Source organism: Cyanistes caeruleus, chromosome 23 (genome assembly GCF_971803275.1).
Source record: "Cyanistes caeruleus chromosome 23, bCyaCae1.hap1.1, whole genome shotgun sequence".
Classification (NCBI taxonomy): Eukaryota; Metazoa; Chordata; class Aves; order Passeriformes; family Paridae; genus Cyanistes; species Cyanistes caeruleus.
This window is the reverse complement of record NC_141723.1, coordinates 1,610,199-1,637,939: the sequence shown is the minus strand read 5'-3', so window position 1 is coordinate 1,637,939 and position 27,741 is coordinate 1,610,199. Positions and strand designations below refer to the sequence as shown.

The 27,741-nt window shown below is 51.6% G+C and overlaps 1 protein-coding gene across 9 annotated transcripts in view; it reads right to left on the bottom strand.

Annotated features, from left to right (window-relative positions):
- Nucleotides 1-27,741, bottom strand: part of KIRREL3 (kirre like nephrin family adhesion molecule 3) — a 351,687-nt gene that overhangs the window by 19,873 nt on the left and 304,073 nt on the right. For all 9 annotated transcript variants that reach the window (XM_086861161.1, XM_086861163.1, XM_086861164.1 and 6 more), the window contains 4 exons: nucleotides 26,937-27,042; nucleotides 5,326-5,474; nucleotides 4,850-4,977; nucleotides 2,380-2,506 (listed from right to left, as the gene is read on the bottom strand). In XM_086861161.1, the coding sequence (XP_086717287.1) occupies nucleotides 2,380-2,506; nucleotides 4,850-4,977; nucleotides 5,326-5,474; nucleotides 26,937-27,042 (510 nt within the window). The remainder of the gene's footprint in view (nucleotides 1-2,379; nucleotides 2,507-4,849; nucleotides 4,978-5,325; nucleotides 5,475-26,936; nucleotides 27,043-27,741) is intronic.

Below are 27,741 nucleotides of genomic sequence, written 5' to 3'. Positions count from 1 at the left end.
GTCCCAACGCTGTCACCTTCGGGTGCACCGAGCCCCTGGCAGCATCGTGGGACAGGATGTGCAGGCAGTCAGCTCCTGGGAGATTCTCAGGGCTGAGCAGTGAACCCCATGCATGGGTTTCATTTGCTCCCCAGCAGTTTCCCCAGGCATAAGCTGGGGGAAAAAAAGTTGCTGGAGAGCAACTTTTCCAGTCAGTGCTGCAAATGCCCAATCCTGTGGGGAGCTCTACTCTGCTCTCAGGGCATCCCTGTGCCTGGTAGGTGTCAGGGAAGGAGCATGTTCTTTGTGCTAATTTGTTGCTTTGTTTTCCATGAGCTCATTTAATTGTAATTAAAACCCAGCAGCTGCTGGGGAAGGAAACTGAAGGTGCCGAGGATCTGAGTCCAAGTCGAGTGAGTGGTTGGTTTTCAGTCCCTGCTGTGTTGCCCTTGGCTTTCTTTTCTAGGATTATAGAAATGTGGAAGAGTTTGGGTGGGAAGTGACCTTTAAGTCATCCAGTCCTACCCCCTTGCCATGACAGGGACATCTTCAGCTAGATCAGGTTGCTCAGGGCCCTGTCCAGCCCATCCTTGAATGTTTCCAGGGAACCGGGGCATCCATCGTCTGCATTATCTGTGTTTGAAATCAATGCTTGCCTGAGCTGCCTCCTGCTTATTTTCTTCTCTTGTGACAGTGAGTGGGGAGTGAAACCTGCCAGTTTGTCATGCAGGTGAGAGACAATGCAAAATTCATCCTGTGCTTACACCATTTGCAGCCTGCCTGCCTCTTTCCCTGCCGTATTTATGCTGAAATTTGTTACCAGCTGCTGCGAGGTCCTGGCCAGGGCATCATTAAACTCCAGAGCTCTGGGTGTGAGCCCAGGGCACATCCTGACACAGTGCTGGATGAGCCCTGAGCAGCCATGGAGGAATCCTGACAGGAATCCTGGCAGGAATGTTCACAATATCCCCACAGGTATCCTGATATGGACTGGAGAGAGTGATTAGGCTCCTGGTCTTGGATCCAGACCCAATTCCCAGCTCTCCAGGTGTACAACAGAGACAACAGCACTCTCTGACCTTGAGAGGGTTTTGCAAGATTAATCTATGAAAGATTTAAAGCAGCCAGCTCCCAACTACTCAACAAACCCCTGTTGATAATAAGGAACTGTGTGGGACTGAGCAAATGTTGATTTTTTTTTTGCTTTAACTTGTGCATTTCCAGGCAAAATAATGCAAAATCCACTTTACTCCAATTGCCTGGATCCCTGATCCAACTGGGGGTGGGGTTTGCTCCAAAAGGAAGTGTCTGAAGGGATAATTTGGGAACAAGAGCTGTCAGAGCAACAGGATCAAGGCAGGAGGGGAATGGGGATAGGGAAGTAGGAGGGAATGACTGGAGGAAGGGAAGCAGGAGGGAATGATGGAAGGAAGCAGGATGGAATGGTGATAGAGAAGTAGAAGGGAATGACTGGAGGAAGGGAAGCAGGAGGGAATGGTGGAAGGGAAGCAGGAGGGAATGACTGGTGGAAGGGAAGCAGGAGGGAATGGTGATAGGGAAGCAGGAGGGAATGGTGATAGGGAAGCAGGAGGGAATGAGTGGAGGAAGGGAAGCAGGAGGGAATGGTGGAATGGAAGCAGGAGGGGATGGCAGAAGGGAAGCAGGAGGGAATGAGTGGAGGAAGGGAAGCAGGAGGGAATGGTGGAATGGAAGCAGGAGGGGATGGCAGAAGGGAAGCAGGAGGGAATGGCAGAAGGGAAGCAGAAGGGGATGGTGGAAGGGAAGCAGGAGGGAATGGCAGAAGGGAAGCAGGAGGGGATGGCAGAAGGGAAGCAGGAGGGAATGGTGGAAGGGAAGCAGGAGGGAATGGTGGAATGGAAGCAGGAGGGAATGGTGGAATGGAAGCAGGAGGGAATGGTGGAAGGGAAGCAGGAGGGAATGGTGGAATGGAAGCAGGAGGGGATGGCAGAAGGGAAGCAGGAGGGAATGGTGGAATGGAAGCAGGAGGGAATGGTGGAATGGAAGCAGGAGGGAATGGTGGAAGGGAAGCAGGAGGGGATGGTGGAAGGGAAGCAGGAGGGGATGGTGGAAGGGAAGCAGGAGGGAATGGTGGAATGGAAGCAGGAGGGAATGGTGGAAGGGAAGCAGGAGGGAATGAGTGGAGGAAGGGAAGCATGGAGGGAATGGTGGAAGGGAAGCAGGAGGGGATGGTGGAAGGGAAGCAGGAGGGAATGGTGGAATGGAAGCAGGAGGGAATGGTGGAAGGGAAGCAGGAGGGAATGGCAGAAGGGAAGCAGGAGGGAATGGTGGAAGGGAAGCAGGAGGGAATGGTGGAATGGAAGCAGGAGGGAATGGCAGAAGGGAAGCAGGAGGGAATGGCAGAAGGGAAGCAGGAGGTACCGTTGACGGTGAGCGTCACCTCCCGCTCCCCCGCGCCCACCCGCGGCACCACGGCTCGGCACACGTATTTCCCGGCGTCCTCCTGGCGGACTGACTTCAGAATCAGCTTGTTCTCATTGCTCAGGACCTGAAAGAGAGGAGGGAAGCTTTCAGGTGGGCCATGAGAAGTTACAGACAAAACAAATTACCTGAGTTGCAGGAGCTGTGTCACCAGCTCCTGAGCATCCTTGGGAAAGCCAAGTGGATGAGCCCAAAGTCTGGCATTGCATGGAAATATCACTTACTGCTGTTGACCAAAGAATAAAGAAACACCACAGTTTTTTTTGGGGTGGAATTAGAAATCCTGTTCCTATTCATGAATTTTTACAAACTCCAGTTTTGCAAGAAGTTCAAGATATAAGAGAAAAAATTTGGTGGCTGCAGTGACACAGGCAGAAAAACCTCACAGGGAAACACACTACACTTGCACCTCCATGTTCACAGGGGAGGCTGCTGGGATTGACTCAGGGATTTTAAGCCCAGAAGTGATGGTGGAGGTGGCAGACACCTTGGAACAGGTCTGGATAGCCAGGGAAATCTCAGCTGGCTTTGGTCAGCCCCCTGCTATGGACTGGCTGACGGTGTCTCAGCTCTGTTGCTCCCCTGCCCTGCTGTGCAACGAGCAGCTTTATTAAACCTGGAAAAGCACAGAAGCTGAGGGATCTGGCTGAGGCTGTCTGCAGCATCTCAGCACTGCTGGGTTTGAAAAACACCATGGCAGACCTCAGAGAGTGGTTTCTGGAGCAGTGACTGGGAGCAAACTCCTCCAGTTGCCCTTGGTTTTCTCCCCCAGGGCTCCTCAGGTCATAGCACATCATCTCTCCTCCTCCTCAGCACACACTGCTGGGTGAGCCTCTGGCTCTGCTGGTTGCTGCTCCCACAGCTCTGGGAATCAGGGCTGATGCAGTGGTTGGATGTGGAGCTGGGTCTCTCTGTAGCAAGGTGGGGGTCTCAGCCCTAACCTGGCACGAGGCAGAGGCACAGAGGGTCAGATCCCTTTAAACCCACTGTGTTAGCATTGATTGCAGAGTTAGCCATAAAAACACCTGTGTTTACTTGGCCTCAACCTCTCTTTGGTCTCTGACTTGCTTCCTTTTTGTGAAAAAAGGAGAAAAGGTGATCTTGAGGGGCTTCAACAGGCTCTGAGAGCAGAGGGGCTGGGGAAGAAGCAGCTGTGATCCCAGGTCCCACTGGGATGGCTGGGTGCCGATGGCTTTACAAAGCACCATCCTCTGCCAGAATCCCTCTGGGCAGATGGAGGTGGCTCTGGTGACCAGCATAACCATCTCTGCTGGGTTACACCAGCTGGAGGGTCTCTGGATCCTGAGATCACAGAAACATGGAATTGTTTGGCTTGGAAGGGATCTTGAACACCTCAAACATGTCTCATTCCAATCCTCTGCCATGGGCAGGGACACCTTCCCCTATCCCAGGTTGCTCCAAGCCCCATGCAACCTGGTCTTGGGCACTTCCAGGGATGGGGCAGCCACAGCTGCTCTGGGCACCCTGTGCCTGGGCTGCATAGAGAATTTCTCCCTTAACCCAGCAGTTAATGCCTCAGTGTCCCCAGAGGAGGAGAGGACTCAGCCCCTCCATGGGGGCCCAGCTCTCCAATTCCAGCCTTGAGCTGGAACAGCAGCGTTTCCTCATCCACAGATCTGCCCAGGTGAAGCAGGTTGGGCTTTTCAAACCCAAACCTGTGTGTGCTTCTGAATGAGTTTTACATCTCAGCTTTTTCTTTAGCTTTTTCCTGTGGCTTTGCTCAGCCCTCCTGTCTGTAAAGAGGGATCAGAGCATCTCCTGCCTCCCAAGGCTGACTGAGCTGTGATTACGATTGGCAAAGCTCCTTACGATTTTCAGTACAAAAGAGATGTGGAGAAATCTGCTGGGACAGATCCAAGCTCTGCCCTGGGGCAGGCTCCAGTCGACAGCAGGGAGTGCTGGGGTGAACATACAGGGATGTGAGATCCCAGGCCTGGGGGGCAGAAAGGACCATCCCAGGAAGGACCATCCCATGAAGGTCTATTCCAGAAAGAACCATCCCAGGAAGGTCTGTCCCAGAAAGAACCATCCCAGGAAGGACTATCCCATGAAGGACCATCCCATGAAGGTCTGTCCCAGAAAGGACCATCCTAGGAAGGACCATCCCAGGAAGGACCACCCCAGAAAGGACTATCCCACATAGGACCATCCCAGAAGGAACCACGTGCAGGTGAATTGCAGAACTGTTCCCCATCAGTGAGGTGTTAAGTGATGCTCTGGTTCAACCCTTCTGTCCATCATCATGGAAATAAATTCCCCCACTCTCAGGACCCCTTTGCATTTGGAGGAGCCAGCATTCATCCAGCCAGGAGCTCCCAGACCACACAAGCTCCATGGGAAGCATCCTGCAGCACCCTGGACGTGCCCCCTGCCCCACAGCAGTTCTTACCACGCCTGAGCCTCGCTTCATCCAGACGATGGTGAGAGAGGGGTTCCCAGTCCAGGCACAGTTGAACACGGCGTCCGAGCCCAGGTCAACCAGGAGGGACTGAGGTTCTGTCGCCATCCTGGGCCCAACTGTGCAGAGGAAACTGGAGTTACTGCCAGTGACGGGCTCTGCCAGCCAGAAACCCTCGAACCAAACAGCTCAGAGGGAGCAGTGGTAGATCTTGATGGGCCCCAAATAAAGAAAAGCCTCAGGCAAGTGCCTGCTGCAGCTCCAGAGGGACCAGCTCCCCAGTGACCACCCCACGAGCTCACAAGGAAATCACAGGTCCAACCACAGGAGCATTCACGAAGCATGAGAGGAGAGCCCAGCAAGTCCTGCCACCCTGGGCAAGTCAGACTGAGCTGTGTCTGCTTCCCGCTGCTTTTCAGCAGCTCTGCTGAGCCTGGAAGCCAGGCTCAAGCCAGCAGGTTACTCACAGTAAACATCCACGGTCCTGCTGATGTTTGTGCTGCCCAGGGCATTGGTGACCTCGCAGGAGACGGGCTCAAAGAAGAACGTGTGGTCCACGATGGTTTCGTAGAAGTCACCGGAGGCTTCCTTTATAACCTGGCCTTTTTTGGCCCACCTGTGGAAGGAAACAGAGCATCGTTGTGGTGCTGTTTTGTGTCTCTTGCCATCTCCACTTGTAGCTGTCACAGTGCTGGGGGCAGCACCCCCAGAATGTCCGTGACTTCAGAAGGGACATGAATTTGTTCTCAGCATTGTCCCCTTCCCCAGGGATTTAGGGACTACAGCCACAGGTTTTGGAGAGGAGCCATCAGAGAAATGTGTATGTGTACCACAGAAACCTTTCCAATAGAAACCAGAATTCTATACCCTGTTTCACTGGGAATACACCTCATTCTTTAGGATTGTGAAGGACCTCAGTGATGGGAGGAATGGGACATGGAGGGTCTCTACTTGATGGGGAATGACAGTCCCTTCCTGAACGCTTGCCAACAACACTGCCGGTCCTTCCACATCTGTGGTGGTTTGGCAAAACCATAAAACACTTTCTGCTGCCCCTCACTTTGACACTTTTCTTCTTTTTTATTTTTATTTTTTTTTTCCCCCAGTCAATGAGAACTTTATCCCTTTAAGGCAGCTGAAATAACATTTCCCGAAAAGCCAAGCTGGCATTTGCAACACTGCAACTTGCAAATTGTCTTGGAGAACAAGCTGTCAACTCAGCACTTGAATTAAGCCCTGTTTGCCAAACAATGAGCAAATGTGACCTAATGGGGCACCATCTGGCAACCTGCCACTCGGGAACGGGTGGGAGAGGCAGGAGATGCTGTCAGGCAGTGTGAAACTCCAGCCACTCTTCAGGGAAGGGAAAAAAAAAAAGCCTGGGGAAAAAAACCCCACATAATAATCCTCTCTAAACAACTGACAGGTAAATTGGAGGGAAGAGGGTTTCCCTGAGGAGTCTCTGCCTTGTTGTTTCGGGGCTGCCCTTGTGGTTGTGCAGGATGGCTTGGGGAAGGTGTAGGCACTGGGAGCTGGGCTCTGGAGAGAGGAAGGAGCTGCTCCCCAGGCGGGGTCCCTGCGGGGCTCTGGGGAGAGCTGTCCCCTTCAAGGCAGGCAGCATCTGCTCCTGCTCCTCCCAGCAGTCTCCTGCTTCTCTCTGCTTGTTCCTGTCACTCTGCCGTGCTTCCCCACTGCTTCAGCGCTGCCCCAAAGGCAGCCAAGGACAAGTGGAGTGGCAGGGAGCTCCTGCTGAAGGTCCATAGGCACTGACGTGTCTCAGCCGGGCTGGAATGCTGCTCCATGGCAGGCTGGAGAATACCCTGAGCGCTGCCAGAGCCAATTCCCCGAGCACCTGGCACTGAGAACCCCCTGCCTCCTGCCAGGGATGGCACAGCGCTCTGAGAGGTGTTCCCGGCTGGATGGAAGTGCTGGGGATGCCCTGACCTGCCCTGGCCTTCCATTTATCTTCACACTTCTAACAGATGCTGACTGGCCACTTCAGCTTCCCTCCCCCGCCTCCCTCCTCCCTCGCCTCCCCCTCCAATAATTAATCAGGAGATGCCGGGTTTATTCCTAGGGCTGCGCTGGTGTTAATGAGGGAGGTTCCGTATGGGAAGAGCCGCACAAGCGGAGCCAGGTGCTGCTCCCGAGGTCTGAGCGGTCAGTGATGCTTTGGTGACGCCTTTCCCCTCCCGGAGGGAACTGCAGCCCAAGCCAAGCGGCTTGTTCGGGGTTGGGCTGCGATGCTGAGCTCAGCATCCTGCTCCCTGCCTCCCCTTCTGCCTCCCAGCCACGGCAACGCTGTGGGAGACATCAGCCAGGGCTGGGGCAGCAGCTGCATCCCTGGGGATGGGCCAGGGGAGGGCCAGGGACATCTGCCACAGGTCTGGAACCTCGTGCCCAAAGATTGGCACAGCCTGTGCCAATGGATGGAGATGTGCTCCTGACATCTCCTGCTTGGTTTGCTGCTCCAAAAAGCCTGAATTCGTATAGGGATGAAGGAATGAAGGAATGAAGGAATGGAGGGAGGGAGGGAGGGAAGGAGGGAAGGAGGGAAGGAGGGAAGGAGGGAAGGAGGGAAGGAAGGAAACTCCAGCTGGTAAATGGGGAAATGCCCCTTGCTCTTGTTCAGGAATATTTCTGCTCCATTAAGATCCTTTTACAATGTTGTCCCTGTAGATATTCTCAGCCATGAGCAGTTTTCTAGCCTCTGGAGGGTCTCATTCTGCTCCTCAGGTGCTCAAGGGAGGCATCAGGCACATGAAACCATTTTTTTCAGCAGTCAGTGGGATAGGCTGTGGCACCAAACCTTTGAGACAATCCAGAACTTCTCCTGTGCCAGGCACTTCCAGGGTTATTTTGGACAAGTCCACCCTCCCTGCTGTGCAGAGGACAAGAAGGAGGCTTCAAGATGAGGTTAAAAGTGACTGGGTCATGTCCTTGCACCTGCCCGCAGCTCATCCTCCCAACATTCCCAGAGAGCACTGGGAATTGGAACCAGATGGAGAAGTGTCTGGAGGTGGGTTTGAGCTGGGCTGACTTCAGCTGGGATCCTTCTGGATGTTGCAAAACAGAGAACAAGGTTTCCAAGAGCTGTTTGACATCGCAGTTGCTTGGGAAAACACCCCCAACAACCGTGGCACGGTGCTTTATGGATTTGTTCAAAACCCATCGCTGCTGCAAAACTGGATTTCCTGAGTGCGGAGATGTGTCACAAACACCAATTTTTCGTGCTTCAGCAGAGATCAAGGTTCTCTCTCCAGTTTTCCAAGGCTTAACATGGCTAAATCAATGTGGCTGAATGAGCAGTATAGATCTTTTATAATGTCAAATTGGCTTTTAATAATGGAAGCTGATAACCCTCTTGAAAGCTTCCCATGATGGGCTCGTGGACAGCCAGAAGGCAACTTACTGAGGGCTTTAACAAGCCCATCATGTGCCTTGCTCACCTATTAACCATTCAGTTGTTATTTATAAACAGAACCTGGATAAAATGGAGCAGAGAAGATGGGAGGATGCTCCTGCAGCCCCATCCACCACCTCCACTGCTGTGGCTCTCTGATTTCTTCCTCCTGTCTCCATGGCCGTACTGCAGCAAGCCTGGCTCCCAGCCAGCACTCCCGTCCTGCAGGAGACCAGGGGCTCTTTCATTTATGTTGTTCCCTTGAAGGTATTTATAGATTGCAAATGCACCACCCAGGGTCTTTTCCAGGCTATATAAATGTACCTGCTTTCGTCTCTCCCTGTTTGACTTGGCCACTAGCTCGCCTGTCACTGCACTGATTTCACCCTTGGCCAGACTCCAGTGCAGGGGCTGCAGGGGCAGGGGAGCTCCCCTGAGCCAGGAGAGGGGTGAGGGTCTGTCTGGGGGGATCCTGCCCACAGGACCTGTTTCTGGGACTCCCTTGGGCTCTCCAGGCTGGGGGGTAGCACAGGCAGAGGGGTTGCTGTGGGACCCATCCCAGTGCCCCTGGGTGCACACAGGGTGACAGTGGGGTCATTTCCTGCGCTCTAGCACTGACAGGCAGCAGCTCTGAACTCACCCCTGCTCCCACCATTCCACATCCTATGACCAGTGCACATCACAGAGCCATAATCCCAGAAGGGTTTGGGCTGGAAGCGACCTTAAAGCTCATCTTGTCCCATTGGCAGTGGCACTTTCCACTGTCCCAGGCTGCTCCAAGCCCTGCCCAACCTCACCTTGGACACTTCCAGGGATCCAGGGGCAGCCCCAGCTGCTCTGGGCACCCTGTGCCAGGGCCTGCCCACCCTCACAGGGAAGAATTTTTCCCAATATCCCATCCAGCCCTGCCCTCTGGCACTGGGAGCCATTCCCTGTGTCCTGTCCCTCCATGCCTTGTCCCCAGTCCCTCTCCAGCTCTCCTGGAGCCCCTTCAGGCCCTGTCAGGGTCTCTGAGCTCTCCCTGGAGCCTTCTCCTCTCCAGGTGAGCACCCCCAGCTCTCCCAGCCTGGCTCCAGGGCAGAGATGTTCACATTTTCTCATCTTCCTTTCTCCTCACCAAGCACCAGCTCAGTCTGTGTCCCCACATGGGCATTTCTCCCCCTGTGGGCTGAGTTTCATTCTGTTGTTTCCTTTCCCATATTTCTAATGTGCTTTTTGCTTCCCTCTGGCCTCTCTGGAGGCAGTACCAGGTGCCTCCCATTTCAGTATCTTCTGCAAATTGAATTTGCTCGGGTGATGGAAGAAAACAAATTTCAACCAGGAAAGAGATATTTTGATCCAAGTTTCAAAGGGGTTTTTACAGTCAGCACTGAAAAGCTGGTGATTAAAGAATGAACAAAAAATAGAATACCTGCAGTGGGTCCTTTTAACACTGAAGAGGGAGGGAGAAACTTTTCTAAGGAGACATTCTTCAGGGAAATAGCATTTTTCTGACTCCATTGATTGCTTCCCAGCTAAGAGTACATACAAGCAAATAAGAGAGGACAGTTTGGGATTTGTCAGCTCCTAAGCAATTCTGGGGCTTTGTTTTGGCTTCATCCCTGCTCACACTCACCTGAATGAACACCTTCCTGTCTGCCCTACAAGGACTTGTAATCCTTCAACACCCGTGTGGGAATAAACCAGTGACTTCCAGCCCTGGGAAAGCTGGAGAACTCTACAAAATCTTCTTTAGAAAGGTCTTCACCAGGCCATGGCTCCTTCCAGCAGCACAGGAACCCCTGGGGGTTAACATGGGGCTGCTGGAGCTCTCTGGACTCTGAAATGCTCCATCAAGCACTGCACAAATCCACCCTGCAGGTTCCAGGGAGGATTTTGGAGCTGCCAGCAGCTCTGAACGAGCACTCCTGGCAGCGTGGCTGCTCTGGTGGCGAATAACCCGGGGAAGTGGAGTGTGTCGTCAGTTTTAATTAACAATGCAAAATAAAGTGGTTGCTTGCCATATAAATCGTGTTTACTAAGAATTACTTAAAATGGATAAATATTTTCTTGGACGCATTTTAATTGCTTAATAAAAGTACCAAGAACACCCACAAATACCTTAAATAAATGCATGGCTCAGGGAAAGAATTAATTAACATTTCATTCCTGGGAATGGCTATTAATTGCTACAAATTGCTCAGAGAATGGGTTTTGTGGCTTTATTGCCAGCAGTACCTTCAGAGTGTGATGTGACAGTCCCCTCCTCTCACCCTCAAAGGAGAGAAGTCCCCAGGGGGATGCTGTGAGCACCACCCCAAATGCCCTGAGGCCCCTTGGTGTCCTCCAAAGGGAGGAGATGGTGCTTTGAGGATGACATTCTGGCATCCTTTGGAGGTCCAGAGGGGACAGGGACAATGGATGGCTCCTGCTAGTGACAGCCTTGTGAGAAACGATGGAGTGAGGTTCCCAGCCCGAGCGGTGTCACGGTACCCCCCGCACGGCTCCGGCGTGATGCATCGCACAAATTATTTCTTTATTACGGGTAAATTTTCATAATGCTGATGTATGGGGTTATTCCTCCTCTCCCTCCTGCTCCCTCCCTAATGAAGATGTGTGGGCCTTGCGCGGATCCTCCGCGGCTCCTCCGCCTCCCCCTCTGCTGTGGGTTCATTTATCAGCCCTGGCTGCGCTCTCCACCATCTCAATTGCACGGCTGCCCCTTCCAGCCTGGCTTTCCTCGAGCTCAGGAGGAAAGAGCCTTGGGAATTCTGGCTGAGGCTTGGCTGGCCCGTGAGCACGGGGACTGGGGTGTGGAATCACTGAGCCAGGGAATTGTTCAGGTTGGAAAGGACTCTGAGATCATCACTCCAACTGCTAACCCAGCAGTGCCAAGGTTACACCTTGTCCCTAAACACCCCGACCACAGGAGTTTTTAACACCTCCAGAGATGGTGACACCACCACTGCCCTGGGCAGCCTGTGCCAAGGCCTGACAACCTTTCCATGAAAAAATTTTCCCTAATATCCAACCTAAACCTGACCTAGGGCAACTTGAGGCCATTTCCTCTCCTCCTGTCCCTGTTCCCTGGGAGCAGAGCCCGACCCTCCTGGCTGTCCCCTCCTGCCAGGGAGTCGTGCAGAGCCAGAAGAGCCCCCTGAGCCTCCTTTGCTCCAGCCTGAGCCCCTTTCCAGCTCCCTCAGCTTCTCCTGGTGCTCCAGCCCTTTCCCAGCTCCATTCCCTTTTCTGGATGTGCTCCAGCATCTCAATGTCTTTTTTTTTTTTGTAGTGAGGGGCCCAAAACTGGCCATAGGATTTGAGATGTGGCCTCACCTGTGCTGACTACAGGGGAAGAAAGCACATGGAAAGGGATTTCCTTGTGTATGGTATACCCTGTACTCAAGGAAAGGCTTCCAAGCCTCCAGCTCCCATCCTGACAAACCTCCATGCACACACAGCTGCCGTGGTGATCACCTCTTCCCAAACCTCTCTGTCCCAATTTAGGGATCTTGGCTTCATTATGAAGCCAGCCTTGAGTTCTAATGGTGGAAATGCAGAGATTCCAACTTTGCTTATTTCCTCCATCTATTTTTTTCCTTTTTTTTTTAAACAAATAAACAAGGAGAAAGATTGCAACCTTTTCCCAAATTTCAGACTTCTGCCCCTGACAAGGACCTGTTTGGTGGCTGATTGCGCTCACCACGATGCACCAGTTGCCGCTACTGGGGTTGGATTGTTTTTAAACACTCTGGGATTTTGATGATAATAATAACACCTCATTGCAGAGGAAAATTTTGGCTTGATTTGCCATCTCATCTCGGCTCCAGTGTTCCCACTCCTGCCAAGCCAGGAGGCTGGGATGAGCCTGATTGCTCATCAGCTGCAGGCTTCAAGGGCAGTGCCTGGGTTTTGCATCTCCTCCTCACCATCAGCAGGTCCCGTGGGTGGGAAAATCCATGAGGGGCCCCAAATCACCCTTGAAGATGTTCATTGAGAGTTCAGCTCTGAGAAGGGCATTGGGGTAGTGGAGGAGAGATTACCAGGGACACCCTGGGGTCAGGTCTGCGCTGCCCAGGGCACAGGAACCTGAAAGAAGTGAAGTGAGAAGGTTTCTCTCTCCCAGATGACAGAATTAAAGCCATGCCACCACTTCACGCACCCACCATGGTTCATTTTTGGAGACAAACCAATCAAAACAATCTTTCCCTTCGCACAGGGATCGGAACAAATTGGCTGCAGAAGCGAGAGGGAGAAGTAAACAAAGCTGTTAACTTGTCAATGACTTGACTGATCAAGCGTGGGGAATAGCTGGAGAGGGCTGATGAGCCGTGCAGATAATCAATGGAGCCGGCTGGCGCTGCACAGAGCTCCGGAGACACGGAGAGCCCACGGGCTGGGCTCGGCCAGGGGAATGAAACCTGCCCAGTGCATCTGCAGCCCAGCAGGTGCAGAGTGGAGCAGAGCCAGCAGGGTCATGGACACTGGATTTAGAGGCAGGGAGGGGTTGGCCAAAGCTCATCCCACCGTGTCCTCCTGGCTCCTTCCCTGCACCAGGGGCTGCGAAGGACCCAGGTCCTGAAGGAAACCAGAGAGGCCCTGCTGCAAAAGCTGTTACTGTTTCAAAGGGAGAGCCAACTTCATGGGCTGGGTGATTCCTTCTGAAAATCAAGCTGCTTTTGTGACAGATCAAAACAAAATGCAGACACTTTAGATGTTGTGCTGTTTGAATCCTGCTGTTTAAAATCCTTCCTCCTCCTCCACCCCATCACATGATGGGGCTGGGCACCAAACCTGTCCCCATTAATCCCTGTTTGGCACTTGTCTTGCCACTATGGATGTTTTTCTGCCCCTCCTCTTTCACAAATTCACCCTCTTTTGCAATAACTCATTTCCCCTCTAAGGAGGGGGCTTTAGATTTAAGAATCTTTGGCATCAGAATCATAGAATCATATGAAAATTGTAATTTTTCTTCCCAAGTTAAATTATGAACATTAAATTCCTCATTTTAATGTATGTGGAGAAAGTTTAAAACCATTCAGACTATGACAGCCAGCTGCCAAAACTGCTTATCCTGGGGAAATACTGGGGATGTGAGTCACCCCCAGTCCTGGATGAGCTTGGAGATGTCACCTCTCCTTGGGGAGTTTTTTACCCCTTTGACAGTGATTCTGCATTTCATTTTTCCTGCCTACATCATCTTGACTTACCCCGCCACACAATAGACATGACTAATAGCTTAACTATTATTTTGGGTAATCCAATTTCATCACGTGGTTTGTGTTTTCTCAAATCTTTTAACAGGATTAGTCCTTTCTGGGGTCTTCCTACCCCACTCCACCCCCGTAGCAGAATGTCTTTAGCCAGATTTATGGATGCTGGCATGTTGAAGAGCTAATTCTCTGCTGTGTTTATCCTCCTCCTCAGTGCAAAGTGAATCTTAGTGCTGTGAAGCTGCTCAAACTTGCCTTTACCTCTATCCCAGTTCTTATTTTCCACCTGTGCTTGAGGCCTTTGCAGCTTTACACCTCAATGTACAATTCCTTTGAGACTGGCAGGAAAAAGGCAATGGTGAATGGGGACAGAAACTCACAGGTCTTCATCAGCAGAGCTGCTGCTTGGGGATCTTGGTGCTGGGCTGGGACCTCGTGTTCCAGATCACTGGAGCTGCCAGATCCACACATTTCAGGGCAGAAATGACTGGCACAGCAGGCAGCAATGGCTCGTGCTTTTCTGCACAGCAAAGAGCTGCTGGGTGCCTGGGTCTTCTTCAAGGATTTTCTTTTTCTTGGTTGGCTCCTAAAGTTCCTCTGAGGCTTTGACCTGCTCCTGAGTTTGGGATATTTTCAAGGGCTTTGTGGTTTGATCTCTGTAGCATGAGAGGATCTGCTGTCATAACAAGAGGAGACAGACCTCGGGCCAAGTTTATATTAACTCTTCAAGGACGGTGGCCAACCTTGGACATGTCAAACAGCCCAGGCAATGCTCTGGGCCACCAAAAATGGTGCCCACCAACCTGAGCAGTTCTGTCTGACTTTCCAGCTCCAGCAGTGTCCCTAAAGCCCTCCTTCCCCATGGCAGCCGCTGTTAGCATCCCATCGCTCAGGCTTGTTCCGTGTGCTCTGTCTGACTCCTGGCATGTCCTCAGCTTGGTGTGAGGCACAGCTCCTTCTCTGGCAGGTTCCCTGGCCTGCCCTGCCAGAACAGGTAATTATTCAGGGCTCAACTGTGTCTAGATCAGATGGTTCACATTAGGATTATCAACAGGATATCAGGTTCACTTTAGGATTATCAACAGAGTCACCCTGGGTGAGATGGGCTGAGCCCTCATTTTGTGGGAATGTCCTCACAGAAGATGCCAAGGACAGGAATTTCTGTGTGAGGAACTTGGACTTCTGCTGTCCAGAGTGTGAGCAGCTTGAGGATCTGGCAAGTCACGAGGAGGAATAATAAATATCTGAAGCGCGTTCCCTTGCGGTAATGCAAACACACAGGCAGCTCACAGGGGAGTGGAGTAAAGTTACGAGTTCACCAAAAGATCTGTTCATCTTTTCAGCGTCTAATTGATCCATGGAATCACAGAATTGCTCGGTTTGGAAAAGACCTCCAAGATCATCGAGTCCAGGTGTTAGCTGGCATTGCCAAGGCCACCGCTATGACCCATGTCCCCAAGTGCTACAGCCACACACCTTCAAAATCCCTCCAGGGATGGGGACTCCACCTGGGCAGACTGTGCCAGGGCTGTTCAGCCTTTTTGGGGAAGAAATTGTTCCTAACATCCGATATAAACCTCTGCTGGTACAATGTGAGGCTGTTTGTTCTTATTCTATTCCTTGTTACTTGAGACGAGAAACCAACCCCCACCTCACTACAACCTCCATTCAGGCAGCTGTAGAGAGCAAAAATGTCTCTCCTGAGCCTTCTTTTCGCCAGCTGAAACACCCCCAGCTCCCTCAGCCATCCATCAGTTCATCCATCCATCCAGCCATCCAGTCATCCATCCATGCCCAAAATTGTGGTCAAGTCCTTCTTCTCTCCCAAGCCTCTGGAATGCCCTTGACACCCTGGCACAAATCCACCCTTCTCAGCCATGTCACGGGGAAACAACCTGATGTGGCTGTGTCCTGGTACAACAGACTGACCCAAAGAGCTCTGAGATTATCTGCTCACTCCTGTATAAAACAGCATGAAATGGCATTTTAAAAAAAGACATCTCCAAACGTAACAACCATGAAGTTCTTCACTACTCACTTCAGTAACTAAGTGGAGCTGAGCAATAATGCTGGTTGATGCTTTATAAACAACCTTCTAATCCAGAGACAACATCCTGCCTTTTCTCTTTGCTTTAATATTTACCAGCAGCTTCTGGAGTGGAACAGAAAGCCCAGGGTATCTGAGACCTGATGCAAACAGGATTACTCCCCAGTCTCATGCTGGATGAGACCAGAATGTCTTTGGGGTCTCTCTGGGATGGGGTGTGCAAGGGTGGGTGGCCAGTTATGCCAAGATAACTCCATGCCAGGTGGAGAGGATGCTCAGGGTGCACAGCATGTCCTCAGCACTGTCACCCAGGTTTGGGGAGGAAAAGCTCCCCAAACTCTCTCTCTGCTTGTCCCTTGCTTCTCGATTTGCTGTTTCCTGATGAACCCTGACTTCCCAGCTCCAGCCCAGCACTGGATCCACATTCCAGCTGCTGATATACGGCAGGATGAGCCCTCTGGCTGCCAGTGTCCAGTCATGGGGAGTCACCAGGACATGTGGTCCTGGAGGGCAGGTGGGACCCACTGGGTTTGTTGTGGGACACCAGCACCCCCTGGATTTTCCCATTCTCCTGCCATGCCTGCCTACATTTTGCAGCTCTCCCGACCATTCTTTTGGCACAGAGGTCTCCAAAGGTGGCACCTGGGGAATGAGTCAAGTGAACAACTGGTGCTGCTGCAGTCACCAAATCCCCACTTTTTACTGGGGCAGAGACAGTGACAGATGTAGATACTCACAGATTTGTCCTCCATTTAAACATCCATTTAAACACACCTCTAGCACCCAAAATTTACAATAGAGAGCAAAGGGGGAATCAAGGAGTGAAATCCCTTAGAACAGCTCCTACAGGACTGTGGTGGGTGCCACCTCTGTCCCTATCCCACATTCTCCTTGCACACTCTGCTTCATCCTTCATGCCCTGCTCGTCCCCGGTCACATTTTTCCCCTTCTGGCAGAAAAGCCTCAAACAGAGCTGAAGGCCTCTTAAATCAACGTCTTTCCTGACTCAGAAGCTGTAAGAGGATTCATTATTTATGTGGCAGAAACACAAAAGCTTAGCATATTTTAAGCTGTCTGAAACAACTTCAAGGCAACTCTTCCTCTGTCTTCTTTTTTTTAACAAAACACATTGAGATGTCTCTGAACCGAGCGGCAGGGGGAAACTGTTTTTTTAATTCCAAAAGATAAAATAATATGTACAGATTGAGGTATAGAACGAAAAAACCCTGTGATCTAGTTTGGGATCACCAAGGAATGCCCATCAGGGGATGCTGCCTGTGAGGTGTTGGCATATTCCTTGGTCAGACTCTGTTGTGACGTGGTATCGGTGTTGTGGCAGTGGGAGAGGTCAAGGAGACAGCTCTGCTCCTCCACAAGCACACATTGCCGTATCCTTCAGAGGCAGCAGCAGAGGAGGTGCTGGCTGTCTTTTTTCCCCCTCTTTCTCCCCATTTTTACATTTTCAATTTAGTCACAGCATCTCTAATTTCCTTAGATCTGAAGCCACCTCGTGAGACTGGAAGGGAACGATATAGAAGAAAGATGAGGGGAAAAAAACCACCAGTAATCTTGTAAAAGTCAGTTTTGAAAAATCAATTTTCTTGTGTGACAAGATTTGCTTAAGGCTTTTCGTTCTGTGAAATCAGCCCATCATCCTGCGGGAATGCATGAAGGAAGTGGCAAGTGTGGTTTGGAATAACTCAGATTAAAGACTGCTAAATTAGGCTCAAAAAGCTGCCACTTCTTGCAAAGGGAGAGGCGATCTGGCCAGAGGAGGCAATGATGCTCCCTTCAGAATCACATTCCCAGCTCCAAGAGCAAGTCTTGAAGGAGAGGTGACTGACAAGGCTGGGAAAACACAACCAGAGCCCTGAGGTCTGCTGGAAATGAGATGCTGCTTTGGAGACAGGTTCACTATGATGCTGGGAAAGGGCTGCAGCAGAGTTCAGAAAACCCACTGCTGCTGACTGGGGCACCCCATGTTTCTGTGAGCTCTCCTGGAACACCCAGCCCCCTCTGGCAGCCCCAAAACTGGAGAGGCTCCATCCAGCCCCAGGCTGGCTGCTCCATCACTCTTTGCTTTGGTACCTTTCATCATCTCTACCTCAGGGCGGTGCTCACCGGTACACAGCGTTTTCCTTCCCCCCGCCTTTCCCCCCCTCCATCAGACTGTCTCTCCTCTACACTCTCTCCTAATTAGTTCAAGCTGCCTCCGAACATCTCCCACCCGCTTGTTCCCATTACCTTGACAAGCCAGGGAATGGGAAGACAAATCTCCCTGTCCTCACACCTCCATGAGCGAAGGCTCTTCCAGCCCTGTCTTCCCAGTCTCACCTGGAGTTTTGTGCCTTGGCAGAGCCCCCCCAGCAGCCCAGTCTCACTTCCCAGCTGCAGGGATAGTTGTGCCTTTTATTTTACTTTATTTCCCTTTTTTTAAAGCCTGTCTCTCCACCTGCCACCCAGCCATGCTCCGTTCCCTGTCACAGGGAGCTGGCAGATGGGGCTGATGCATCACAAAGGAGATCTGAAGAATTCATTTCCTGGTATTTTTTTTTTCCCCCCAGCTTTCATTTTCACTTCAGAGCAAAGGTCCAGTAGTCTGGGAGGAAGCTACAAAGACAAACCCAGGCAGGAAAACAGAGATAGTCAGGAGAAATGTTACAGTGCCGATAACTTGAGACCTCAGCGTGCTTTGCATTTATTTCAACTCCCGCTTTAGCTGCATTTTGCTATGTCTATAAATTAGATTTATTCTGTTACTGCTGTGAAATGCCTGCGGGCCCCTTCCCCACTCCAGCTTCTCTTCCCTCCCCTGCCAAGTTTGGCTGTGGGAGGCAGCAGGAGAGGTGACAGCCCTGCCGAGGGACAGCATATGGACTCGCAGCGTCCTGCCGCTGGACAGACGGAGCCTCGGCCATTGGAGCGGGAGGGAGCAGATGGGAGCGGGGAAGGAGGGCAACAAAAACTGCACACTGGCATAAATGAGAACTTCCCCAAGCTGGACTGGAGGAGGGAGTTGGCTGGGGGGGAGAAGGTCCAAAGCGTGCCAAGAAATGGCAGCAAAACCAAACTGACCATTCCATTTAAAGATGCTGAAATGCCTCTGGTCTGGACCAGACATTTGTTGAGCTGCTCCCCACCTTGTCTCTCTGCAGCCTTCTGGGGCAGCTGGGACCTGAGACTCTGCAGAACCTCTTGTGGGGCTGCCCCAGATCATAGAATCCCAGAATAGTTTGGGTAGGAAAGGAATTAATGCTCATCTTATTCCAACACCTTCCACCAGACCAAGCTGCTCCAAGGCCCATCCAACCCAGCCTCGAAAGGGTCCCCAGAGGAGACCAACCATGCAGCCCCAAGAGGAGGAGCCTGGCTGATTTTCCTGTGAGTGCAATGGCTGTGGAGAAAAGTGCCTGTGCATCCACAGACTTCACACCTTGTCTGCAGCCACCAGGGCCCTGTAGCATTTCAAACCCTTGACAGTCCCTTTTAAATATGAAGAGAGGGGTGATTGTAATTTAATAAGAGTTGATGTGGCAGATTCCCCTTCCTTGGCCAGTCTGGTTGTGGTCTCAGTGATCAGAAGCTCTGGGAATGCAGGGCATGAGGGGTTGGTCACTTTTATCCCTCCGTGAATGGGCAGAGGAAAACAAGGAACACAAAAACACAGCAGCTCCCAGGGGACACTTTCCAAAGCCACTGGAACAGCATATGAAAATATATCCAGGTTTTATAGAGCCAGAAGGGGGAAAACAGCCCCTGCTCTGGCTTGGCTGGAGGCAGTGCCCATTAAATGGATCATTTGCCACTTTTTCCTCAAAAGTTGCCAATGAAATCATTGCCCTGAATCTCTGATCAACTTCCCACAATCCAATAATTCCTTCTGGCCCTTATAGCCTATGAATCTGTGAATATTCAGCTGAATGGAAGAGGTAGGGACAACTCTGGTGTCAGGAAAGGGTGTTAAACTCCAAATATGCCCTTCCCTGGTCTTTCATCCAGGAACAGAGATCTGTGCACATCCAGAAGCTTGACTGACCAAGCAAAGAAGCAGTGGATCTAGCTGGAACAGAGACATCTTGATCCCACTGTCTGGGGTGATTTCTCCTTCTGCTCATCCAACCTGGCAGAAGCAAACAATTCCCATGGCTCTTCCTTTACTAAGACCTGAATTCCTTGTCTCTGTTATTCCTCCTGCACCTGAAACAGGGTGTACCCATTTATGAGCCCAGCTCTCCTCACTGCCTGGATGTGGGAGGCAGTTTTATTTCACCTTCCCTTTTATCCTGCTAAGGATGTATCCCTGGGGCAGACCTCTGGTGTGGGAACAGGTATGACCTCTGAGTGAGTGTGAGGAATTAGGGATGGGATTCTCTGGGTTCTCCATGTGAATCTGTGATGTGGGACAAGTGGAAACAGCCTCAAGTTTCATCAAGGGAGGTTTAGATTGGATAATAGGAAACATTTCTTCACTAAAATGTGGGTCAGACATTTGAACAGACTGCCTGGGACAATGGTGGACTTCCCATCCCCAGAGGAATTTAAAAGATGTGGCACTTGGGGACACGGGTTAGTGGTGGCCTTGGAAGTGCAGGGGAAACAGTTGGACTCAATGATTTTAGAGGGCCTTTCCAACCTAATTGATTCTGTGATTCCAAGACTTGCTGAACTTCATTCTGGGCTTCCCCCTCTGCCATAACCAACCCCTCAAGGACGACAGGGAATGTCTCTTGGCTCTCTCCTTGGGATTTGTTTTGGAGAAGCTGGGTCTGTGTGTTGAGTCCACAACTGACTGATGATGGAAGTGCTCCTGGCAATGAAATTGGTCCATCCAGCACATCCACTGGGGCAGTGAAAGTGCAATCACTGTGCCAAGACAAGCAAGGGCTGGCCAGCTGCTCATTCCCTCCTCCATTCCCCATCCCTTTGATAAGGCTTTCCCAGTTTTCTGCTGCTTTTCCTGCTCTTTGTCAGGCACCAAAGCAATGCCGAGCCACGGGGGAGCTGGTTCAAGTGTCTGAGTAAACTTCCAAGCCATTTCCATCAGGACATGGGGCACTTGCTCTTGAAGATCTTGATCCCCTGTGGGAGCTGAGGCAGCTCATGAGTAAAGAGATGCCAGCAGGTCCCCAGATGGTGCAGAGAAGGCTCAAAGGGTAAAGAGCAGCAATGCTCTGTGAAGTTTGAACTTCTCCCCAGGTTTGTTCAAATTCTCTGTGGGAATGTGTCTCTGTGGGAGGAATGCCTCCAAGATGCACAGTGTAAGGCAGGCAGGCCAAATCACAGATGATGCACATTGTGATTTTCTCATTCTCTCTCACAGCTCCTTGGTATCAGGTGAAATTTTTCTGTATCTACCTGAACCACCAAAAATCTGCCACTTTTTTCTCCAAGGCCAGCAGCCAAAACACCCCAAACCTTTACCTGGCCATGTACAATCCTTGGAGACACCAGATCTACCAAAAGCACTTGGGCTCTTCATCTATTTCTTTTCCTAAAGCTGGGTGGGAAATGCCTATCCCATGGAGAAGACTGGAGGAACAGGACCAGGGATCTTTTCCCTGTTGTTATTCCTTTGTTTTCCCTGGGCAAAGCCAGCAGGAAGCCAGGACACTGCCTCCCACCAGGTGTGTTCGAGCCCCAATGCCTTTAAAGAAAACCTCGTTAAGAAGCAGTTGAGTTTGGATTAATATTTGATGAGCGACAGTGAGCTGCTGTTCGGAGATAAAACAGTATTTACTGAGCAAGGGCTTTCCTGCTGGCCTGAGCTCTGAGCCAACAAACAAACAGTGCCCTGGGGGGAAGCAGGTGCAGGTGAGGGCAGGGGATGCTGTGGGATGGCTCTGAGCTCAGCACACCATCACCAGGGGGATGGGGGGCTCGAGGCCTGAGCTGCAGCTGCCACTCACAAAGCTGGTTCATGCAGGAGGATTTGGGCTTCAGCCCAGCAAGGGAGGGTGGAACTTGCTTGGACTGCACCTGCTGTGATCCTGGGCTGGCCGTGGGATGGGAAGAAGTGGGGCAGCACCATGCCATGGGTGGCTGAAAAATAAATGCCCCCAGCTCCTCCAGACTTCTGCTCCTGCTCCTGTTGCTGCTGGACCTTTTGCAACATCACTCCGCTATGAAGAGCTGTGTGTTGCTCACAGCTCTGTGCTCAGCACCTTGCAGCAGCTGGGAGGGACGTCTCCCTCTTCCCAGCTGTGTCTGTGTGTCTGTCTGTCAGTCCCACACCTTTCTTTGGAAGTGCAGTGGTGCCCAGAGCTGCAGCTGCTGCTGGGGGGTGGCTCCACATGTCCCCCTCTGCTGCCAAAGATAACATTATTTGCAAAGGTCTCCGCCAGCCCTGGGGGCGAGAGCTCTGTGTGGATGCACAGAATGAGATTTGTATCACTGCCCTGCCTGCACCAACTCCCCATCGCTCTGCAAAAATAATCATCAGCCGAGGAGCCCAAAAGGCTCGGGGACTCTGCCTCCTGCAATATTAAACCTTCCCATTTTCTTCTGCCACTTTAAAGATTCTCTTTCTTACTGAGAGTGATAAATAATAACAGCAAAAAAACACCCCACAGACACACAACAGACATCAAAAGCCACGAGAAGATTGGCAAATAGAGAGATCTGAAGGGAGCAAAGAGGAGGCCTGGTTGGGAGTCGGTTCACGTAGCCCCGACTTCTGTTGCTTTCCATTAATTTTGCCCGCCATCGCAGGTAGCAGAACAACGGCGACAGCTAATTACTCTCCCTTTCCCTTTCCTGCCTGCTTGCTTGCAGCAAAAGAAAGCCAGTAAATTCCCAGAGTCCCCCCTCCCCATCCCAGACCTGTCCAGGGAGCTGCAGAGGTGTGGGAGGCGGGATGTTGAGGTGGGATGTGCCAGACTGGCACCGGGATGCTCCGCTGGCAGAGGCTGGCAGTGGCTCAAGGGAGGGGGACAGGAAAGGTTAGTGTGGTCCCCTACCACCCTTGGGACACCAGGGAGCCTCTTTGGGCTTCCAGCCCCATGTCCATGGTGCTAAAGCAGATGGGGACACATCCATGGAAGTGCTCGAGGAGCTCAGGTCCCCTTGAGCCTTTTCCAAGTGGAGGATGCTGCACTGGCAACACCAAGGAGCTTTTTGGTGGGCTGAGATACTCCTCAGCTCCAAAGGGAACCTGACAAAAGTGAGATAAACCCAGGCCAGATAGGGTATAAGACCTTACAGGAGCTATAGGATGTGTCTGTACAAAGCTTGCTCTCATATGGAAGGAGGGAAAACATCTAAATGAGCAAAGCCCTGCTGCCAGAGGGTTAATTCACCCCTGTGCCAGAACCCCCTGCTCAGGATCACTGTGACACCTCACCAGCCTCTGCCCTCCACTCACTTTGCGTGTCACAGGCCTGTCCTGCATCCAGAAGCGAGTGACAGCCCAGGTGACATCGTGGGCAAACAAACCTCCCTGGGGAAAATGCTGCTCCTCGTCAGGAAACAGCTCTGCCAGCGAGGGAGGAGGGCTGTGATTTCAGCTCCAGCATCCTCTGCTAAGGAAAGGAGCAGAGCAGCTGTGCCTCCAGCACAGGACAGCCTGCCCCAGCCCTGCCTGCTTCCCAACATCATGAGATGCCAGCAGATTTTAAAGAAGAAGGATTCTCACTTAGAAAATACCACCAAGGCCAAAGATTTCATGAAAATCTGTCAGTTTTGAGAAAATACCATTAACCCTCTGCCTTCAGAAGAGAAGACACAGTGCAGGCTGTAACTTTCCACTCTCGCTCTGGCAGTGGATTGCTCCGAGGTCTCTTTTCCAACCACGGTTTTCTTGCATTAAAATCGACCTGTGTGTGATTATATAAGCAAGTACGAAGAAAACTTCCTAAGGAAAAAGCAGCTCAATTTCATCAAAACTATGTTCTCTATAGGGGCAGAGGGGGATTTTTTTATCTCTTGGGAAATTGTGTTGAATTTTGTTTCTTTTCCCTTGCCCTCCTAACAAAGAGAATAAGAGGTCTGGGCTTCCAATCTTGGGTTGTCAGGACCACGGAGGTGGTTTAGTGGCTTCATCCTAACAAAGAGCCCAGTTCATGGATCCTTCCCAAAGGAACATTTATGGGTGAAATATTTGACCTCATCTGCTTTTCCCAGGAATAAAATCCAGGATGCAAACCTAATGCAAAACCAATGGCTCCTCAAAAACTCCAGCAAGGTGACAGCTTGTGTTGTGTGGACAGGTGTATTGGTAGCAGGAATGGCTGTGGATTTATGCCCACAAAAGGGGATTTAGGTTGTTTAAACGTTATTCTCTTGTGTTCAGAGTTATTTACTGACAAACATATTGGGGGGGATTAAAAATAAATATTGTCTGAAGATCTGGGATCTCTGTTCTAGCATGAAGAAAGCCACAGGAGATATACCAGTGGCCCTTGCCCGAGGAGAAAAAAATATCATGCTTCCTATTGTTTTTTTTAAGGCAGAATAAATTCATTTTCACCAGTTGTGGGGTCCTGAGTGACCCTGGGGTTGGCACCAAGCTCATGTTCTTCCTTCTGAAACTTCCAGATGTGTCAGTCCTAGGGCTCTACACATCCCATCCTCCTCTCCTGGCCTGTGTCAAGGTGCAGGGTGTCCCACCCCAGAGGGCTCCAAGCTTCAGTGCTGGAACATCTGCCACTTGTACATAGAGAAGAGCTTTGGGATCTTATGGAAAGGAAACAAATCTCCCCTCCATCAATCAGAGCCTTTAAGCAGAAGGAAGCCCCAGCGAGCACTGCTGAGTCCTGTTTGCTTGTCACAGTGGTAGGGAAAAAGCCTCGTGTGAAGTATGCATGTGAAGGGAACTCAAGAAATGAAAAACCCAAAGTGATTGAATTTGTCCTGCCTCTTCTTTTTTCCCCACCCAAAACCCTTTCTGTGGGAAAGCACAGCCTGAAAAAACATGGAAATAGTTTTTAGAGTAAAATCCATCATGAAATGAATCCCAAAGCCATTTGCAGCAGAGTCATGGAGGCTCAGGGGACAGGAAGGGTGACAAGCCCCATGGCCTCAGGGTGGGTGAGAAGGAAGGAAGAGGCAGAGGGGGGCATTTGCAGACAGGGGAGGTGGCAAAAACCTGTGCTACCATGATGGCAGCAAAGATGGGAGAGGAGTGATGTGTCCACCTCTGCTTGGTGGAGAAAAGCAACGTAACTTGGCTTGGGCATGGATCCCAAGGGTGGAAACAGCCAAGAGGAATCACAGAATGCCAAAATGGTTTGGGCTGGAAGGGACCTTAAGGCTCTTCTTGTTCCACTCCCTCCCTGGACAGGGACACCTCCCAATATCCCCGGTTGCTCCAAGCCCAGTCCAGCCTGGCCTTGGGCATTGCCAGGGATGGGGCAGCCACAGCTGCTCTGGGCACCCTGTGCTTCACCACCCTCACAGGGAACAATTCCTTCCCAATATCTCACCCAGCCCTGCCCTCTGGCAGTGGGAAGCCATTCCCTGTGTCCTGTCCCTGTCCAAGGAAGTGGAAACCCTAGACTGGAGCCTTTCAGGCTGCTGCAGTGCTCAAGGGATCAGCCCAGCTGGGTTCAGGGATGATGTGGAAGGTTTCTTTGTTGAGAATCATGCTGATGGAGCAGAAGTTTTGCCAGGGTCTTGTCACTGTGTGGTTCCTTGACCAGGGGTGGTTGTTTTCCCTTGGACTGTACCAGAATCAATCCTGAGGTAAGAACCACGTGGGTCCTTCCCCCAGCCTGCCACGAGCTTTGTTTTCCTACCAGCTGTAAATATGAAACCAGGGTTATTTGTATCTTTGACATTAATTGACTTCTCGAATTAATAACTCTTCTGCGTAACCAGGAACACAATTATTGCTTTGTTGTGCTGATATCCAGCTGGAAGGAATCGTTCCTACCAGGAAACTCAATTGTACTAATTAAGCTGTACGAGCCTAACAGGTCATGGTAACCTGTCCCCGGAGGTGCCTGCTCTGCTGTTATCCATGGATGGTTCTGCAGAGCTGGAACGGATGGTGAGCCTGGCTGTGCGTGCTCAGGCCTTCCAGGCAGGAGGGGTGAGTGGCTGATGGATGAGCTGGGACAGGGATGTACTTGGTTACACAAAGCTCTCTTCTCCCAAAGTGTGCTGGCAGCCTGCCCTGCTTTCCATACTCATATTTTGTCTGCTTAGACAAAAATAAAACCTGGGAGAGGAGGGGTGTTTTCTGATGCAGGAGACCTCACACCCAAAGCCAAGGGCCCATGGCAGAATCTTTGCTCAGTGCAGAGCATCTGCTCTCCTGCCCATCAATCCCTGGATAAGCACTCACAGATTCATAGAATCTCCTGAGCTGGGAGACACCCACAAGGATCATCAGCTTCAAACCCCAGTCCTGCAGAGACCCCCAACAACCCCACCATGGGCATCCCTGGAGCTCTGTCCAAAGGCTCCTGGAGCTCTGGCAGCCTCGGGGCTGTGCCCATTCCTTGGAGAGCCTGGGCAGTGCCAGCACCCTCTGGGGGAAGAACCTTTCCCTAAATCCAGCCTGAGCCTGCCCTGGCCCAGCACCAGCTGTTCCTTGAGGTCCTTTCCCTGGTCACCAGAGAGAAGAGAGGACCCAGGGAGGCTCAGGGCTGGCAGGGACCCCATGCACCACCTGCACCTCAGACCTCTCTCAGCAACAGCGACACATTTCCTCCTGCTCCAGAGCTCCTCAAGCAGCTGTGCCCTGCTCCAAGCTCACTGTGGCCAGTGCAGGGGCACTGCAGACTATGGATAGCAGAGATGACCCCACCCACTCCAGGAGATCCCATCCCCTGTGTCCCCTCACATCTCTGGCACCTGCAGCTCTGCTCTGGCCTGTCCCTAGCTCAGCTCCATCGTGTTGGGCACAGAGAGGCTTGTGGTGGTTGCTTAAGGGTTACGTGGAGATGGCGACAGAGCTGCTTTGTTCAAACCATGAAAGAATGTGCTGAAAAAAGGAGAGGTATTTTCTCACAATAGACTTTCCACTGGGCGTGCATTGCTCTCAGTGTCCCCAAACAGATGGCTCTGCCAGCTCAGTGCCAGCTTCCTAATCCACTCCAGGCTCCGATGGATCCCTGACCGAGGAGCTGCTGCACGCAGCAGAACGCGGCACACGCCTGGCGGGCGGCACAAGAGGAACCTCTCAACCTCCAACAATGTCATCAAGGCCAGAGCAGCACCAGGGAGCCACCAGAGCAGGGATAAGGACCCTGCCACTGCAGGGAGGAGGGGATGGCTGCAGCCCCCTCGGCAGTGGGGAGCAGAGGCCCTGGGGATGAGCCACAGTGAGCACCAAGCAGTGAGAAACACGAGAGGAGGTGCAGTGGCCACCAGAAACCACAGCCAGGGGTTCTGAGCAGTTTTGGGTCACCTGGAGGGGAAGTGTTGCAGGGGGAAGGCGAGATGCTCTCAGCAGAGGGCTGGACTGAGGTGCCAGGGGTGCCAGGAGTGCCACCTTACCTGTACTGGGTGACAGCAGGGTTGGCCTTGGCAGAGCAGTGGAACTTCACAGTGTTGTCCTCTAGCACCGGCTGCGGCTCCACGGACAGGTTCACCAGGGGAGGGTCTGCAAAGAGAGACAGGCCCGTGAGCAACCCAAAGACACGGCACAGCATCCCCCTGCCTGCTGCCTGCCAGGTTCTCAGGCTACAGAGCAAAACTTGGCTGTGAGAAAGCCTGGCAAAAGCACTGAGACTCCTTGATATCACAAAATCCCAGAATGGCTTGGGTTGGAAGGGACCTTAAAGCCCATCCTGTTCCACCCCTGCCATGCACAGGGACACCTTCCACTAGACCAAGTTGCTTCAAGTCCCATCCAACCTGGCCTTGAACACTTCCAGCTTCTCTGGACAACCTGTGCCAGGGCCTCACCGCCCTCACAGGGAATAATTTCTTCCTGAAATCTAATCTAACCCTGCCCTCTGGCAGTGAGAGGCCATTTTTCAGTTTAAAGCCATAAAACGATTGTCAGACAGGCTGATGCCGTGAACGCTGCTCTTCTCTTGAAGGGCTTCAGCGAATAAGACAGGAAGAGGAGCCACAGACACCATTTGATGTAACATTTCACTCGGAAAATGTGACTGCTGGCTCTGATTCTCATTTAAGGACATAAACTTGCCTGCTTTGAGACACACCAGTTTAATATCTTGCGGTATAACAATGATCTTTTATCTATCATCTAACTTTAAAGTGGCATTTCTGCTTTTTCATCAGCCTAATCATCTCTGCCAAGGCCTTACTGGTGTCACAGGCTGCTCCAGTCTTT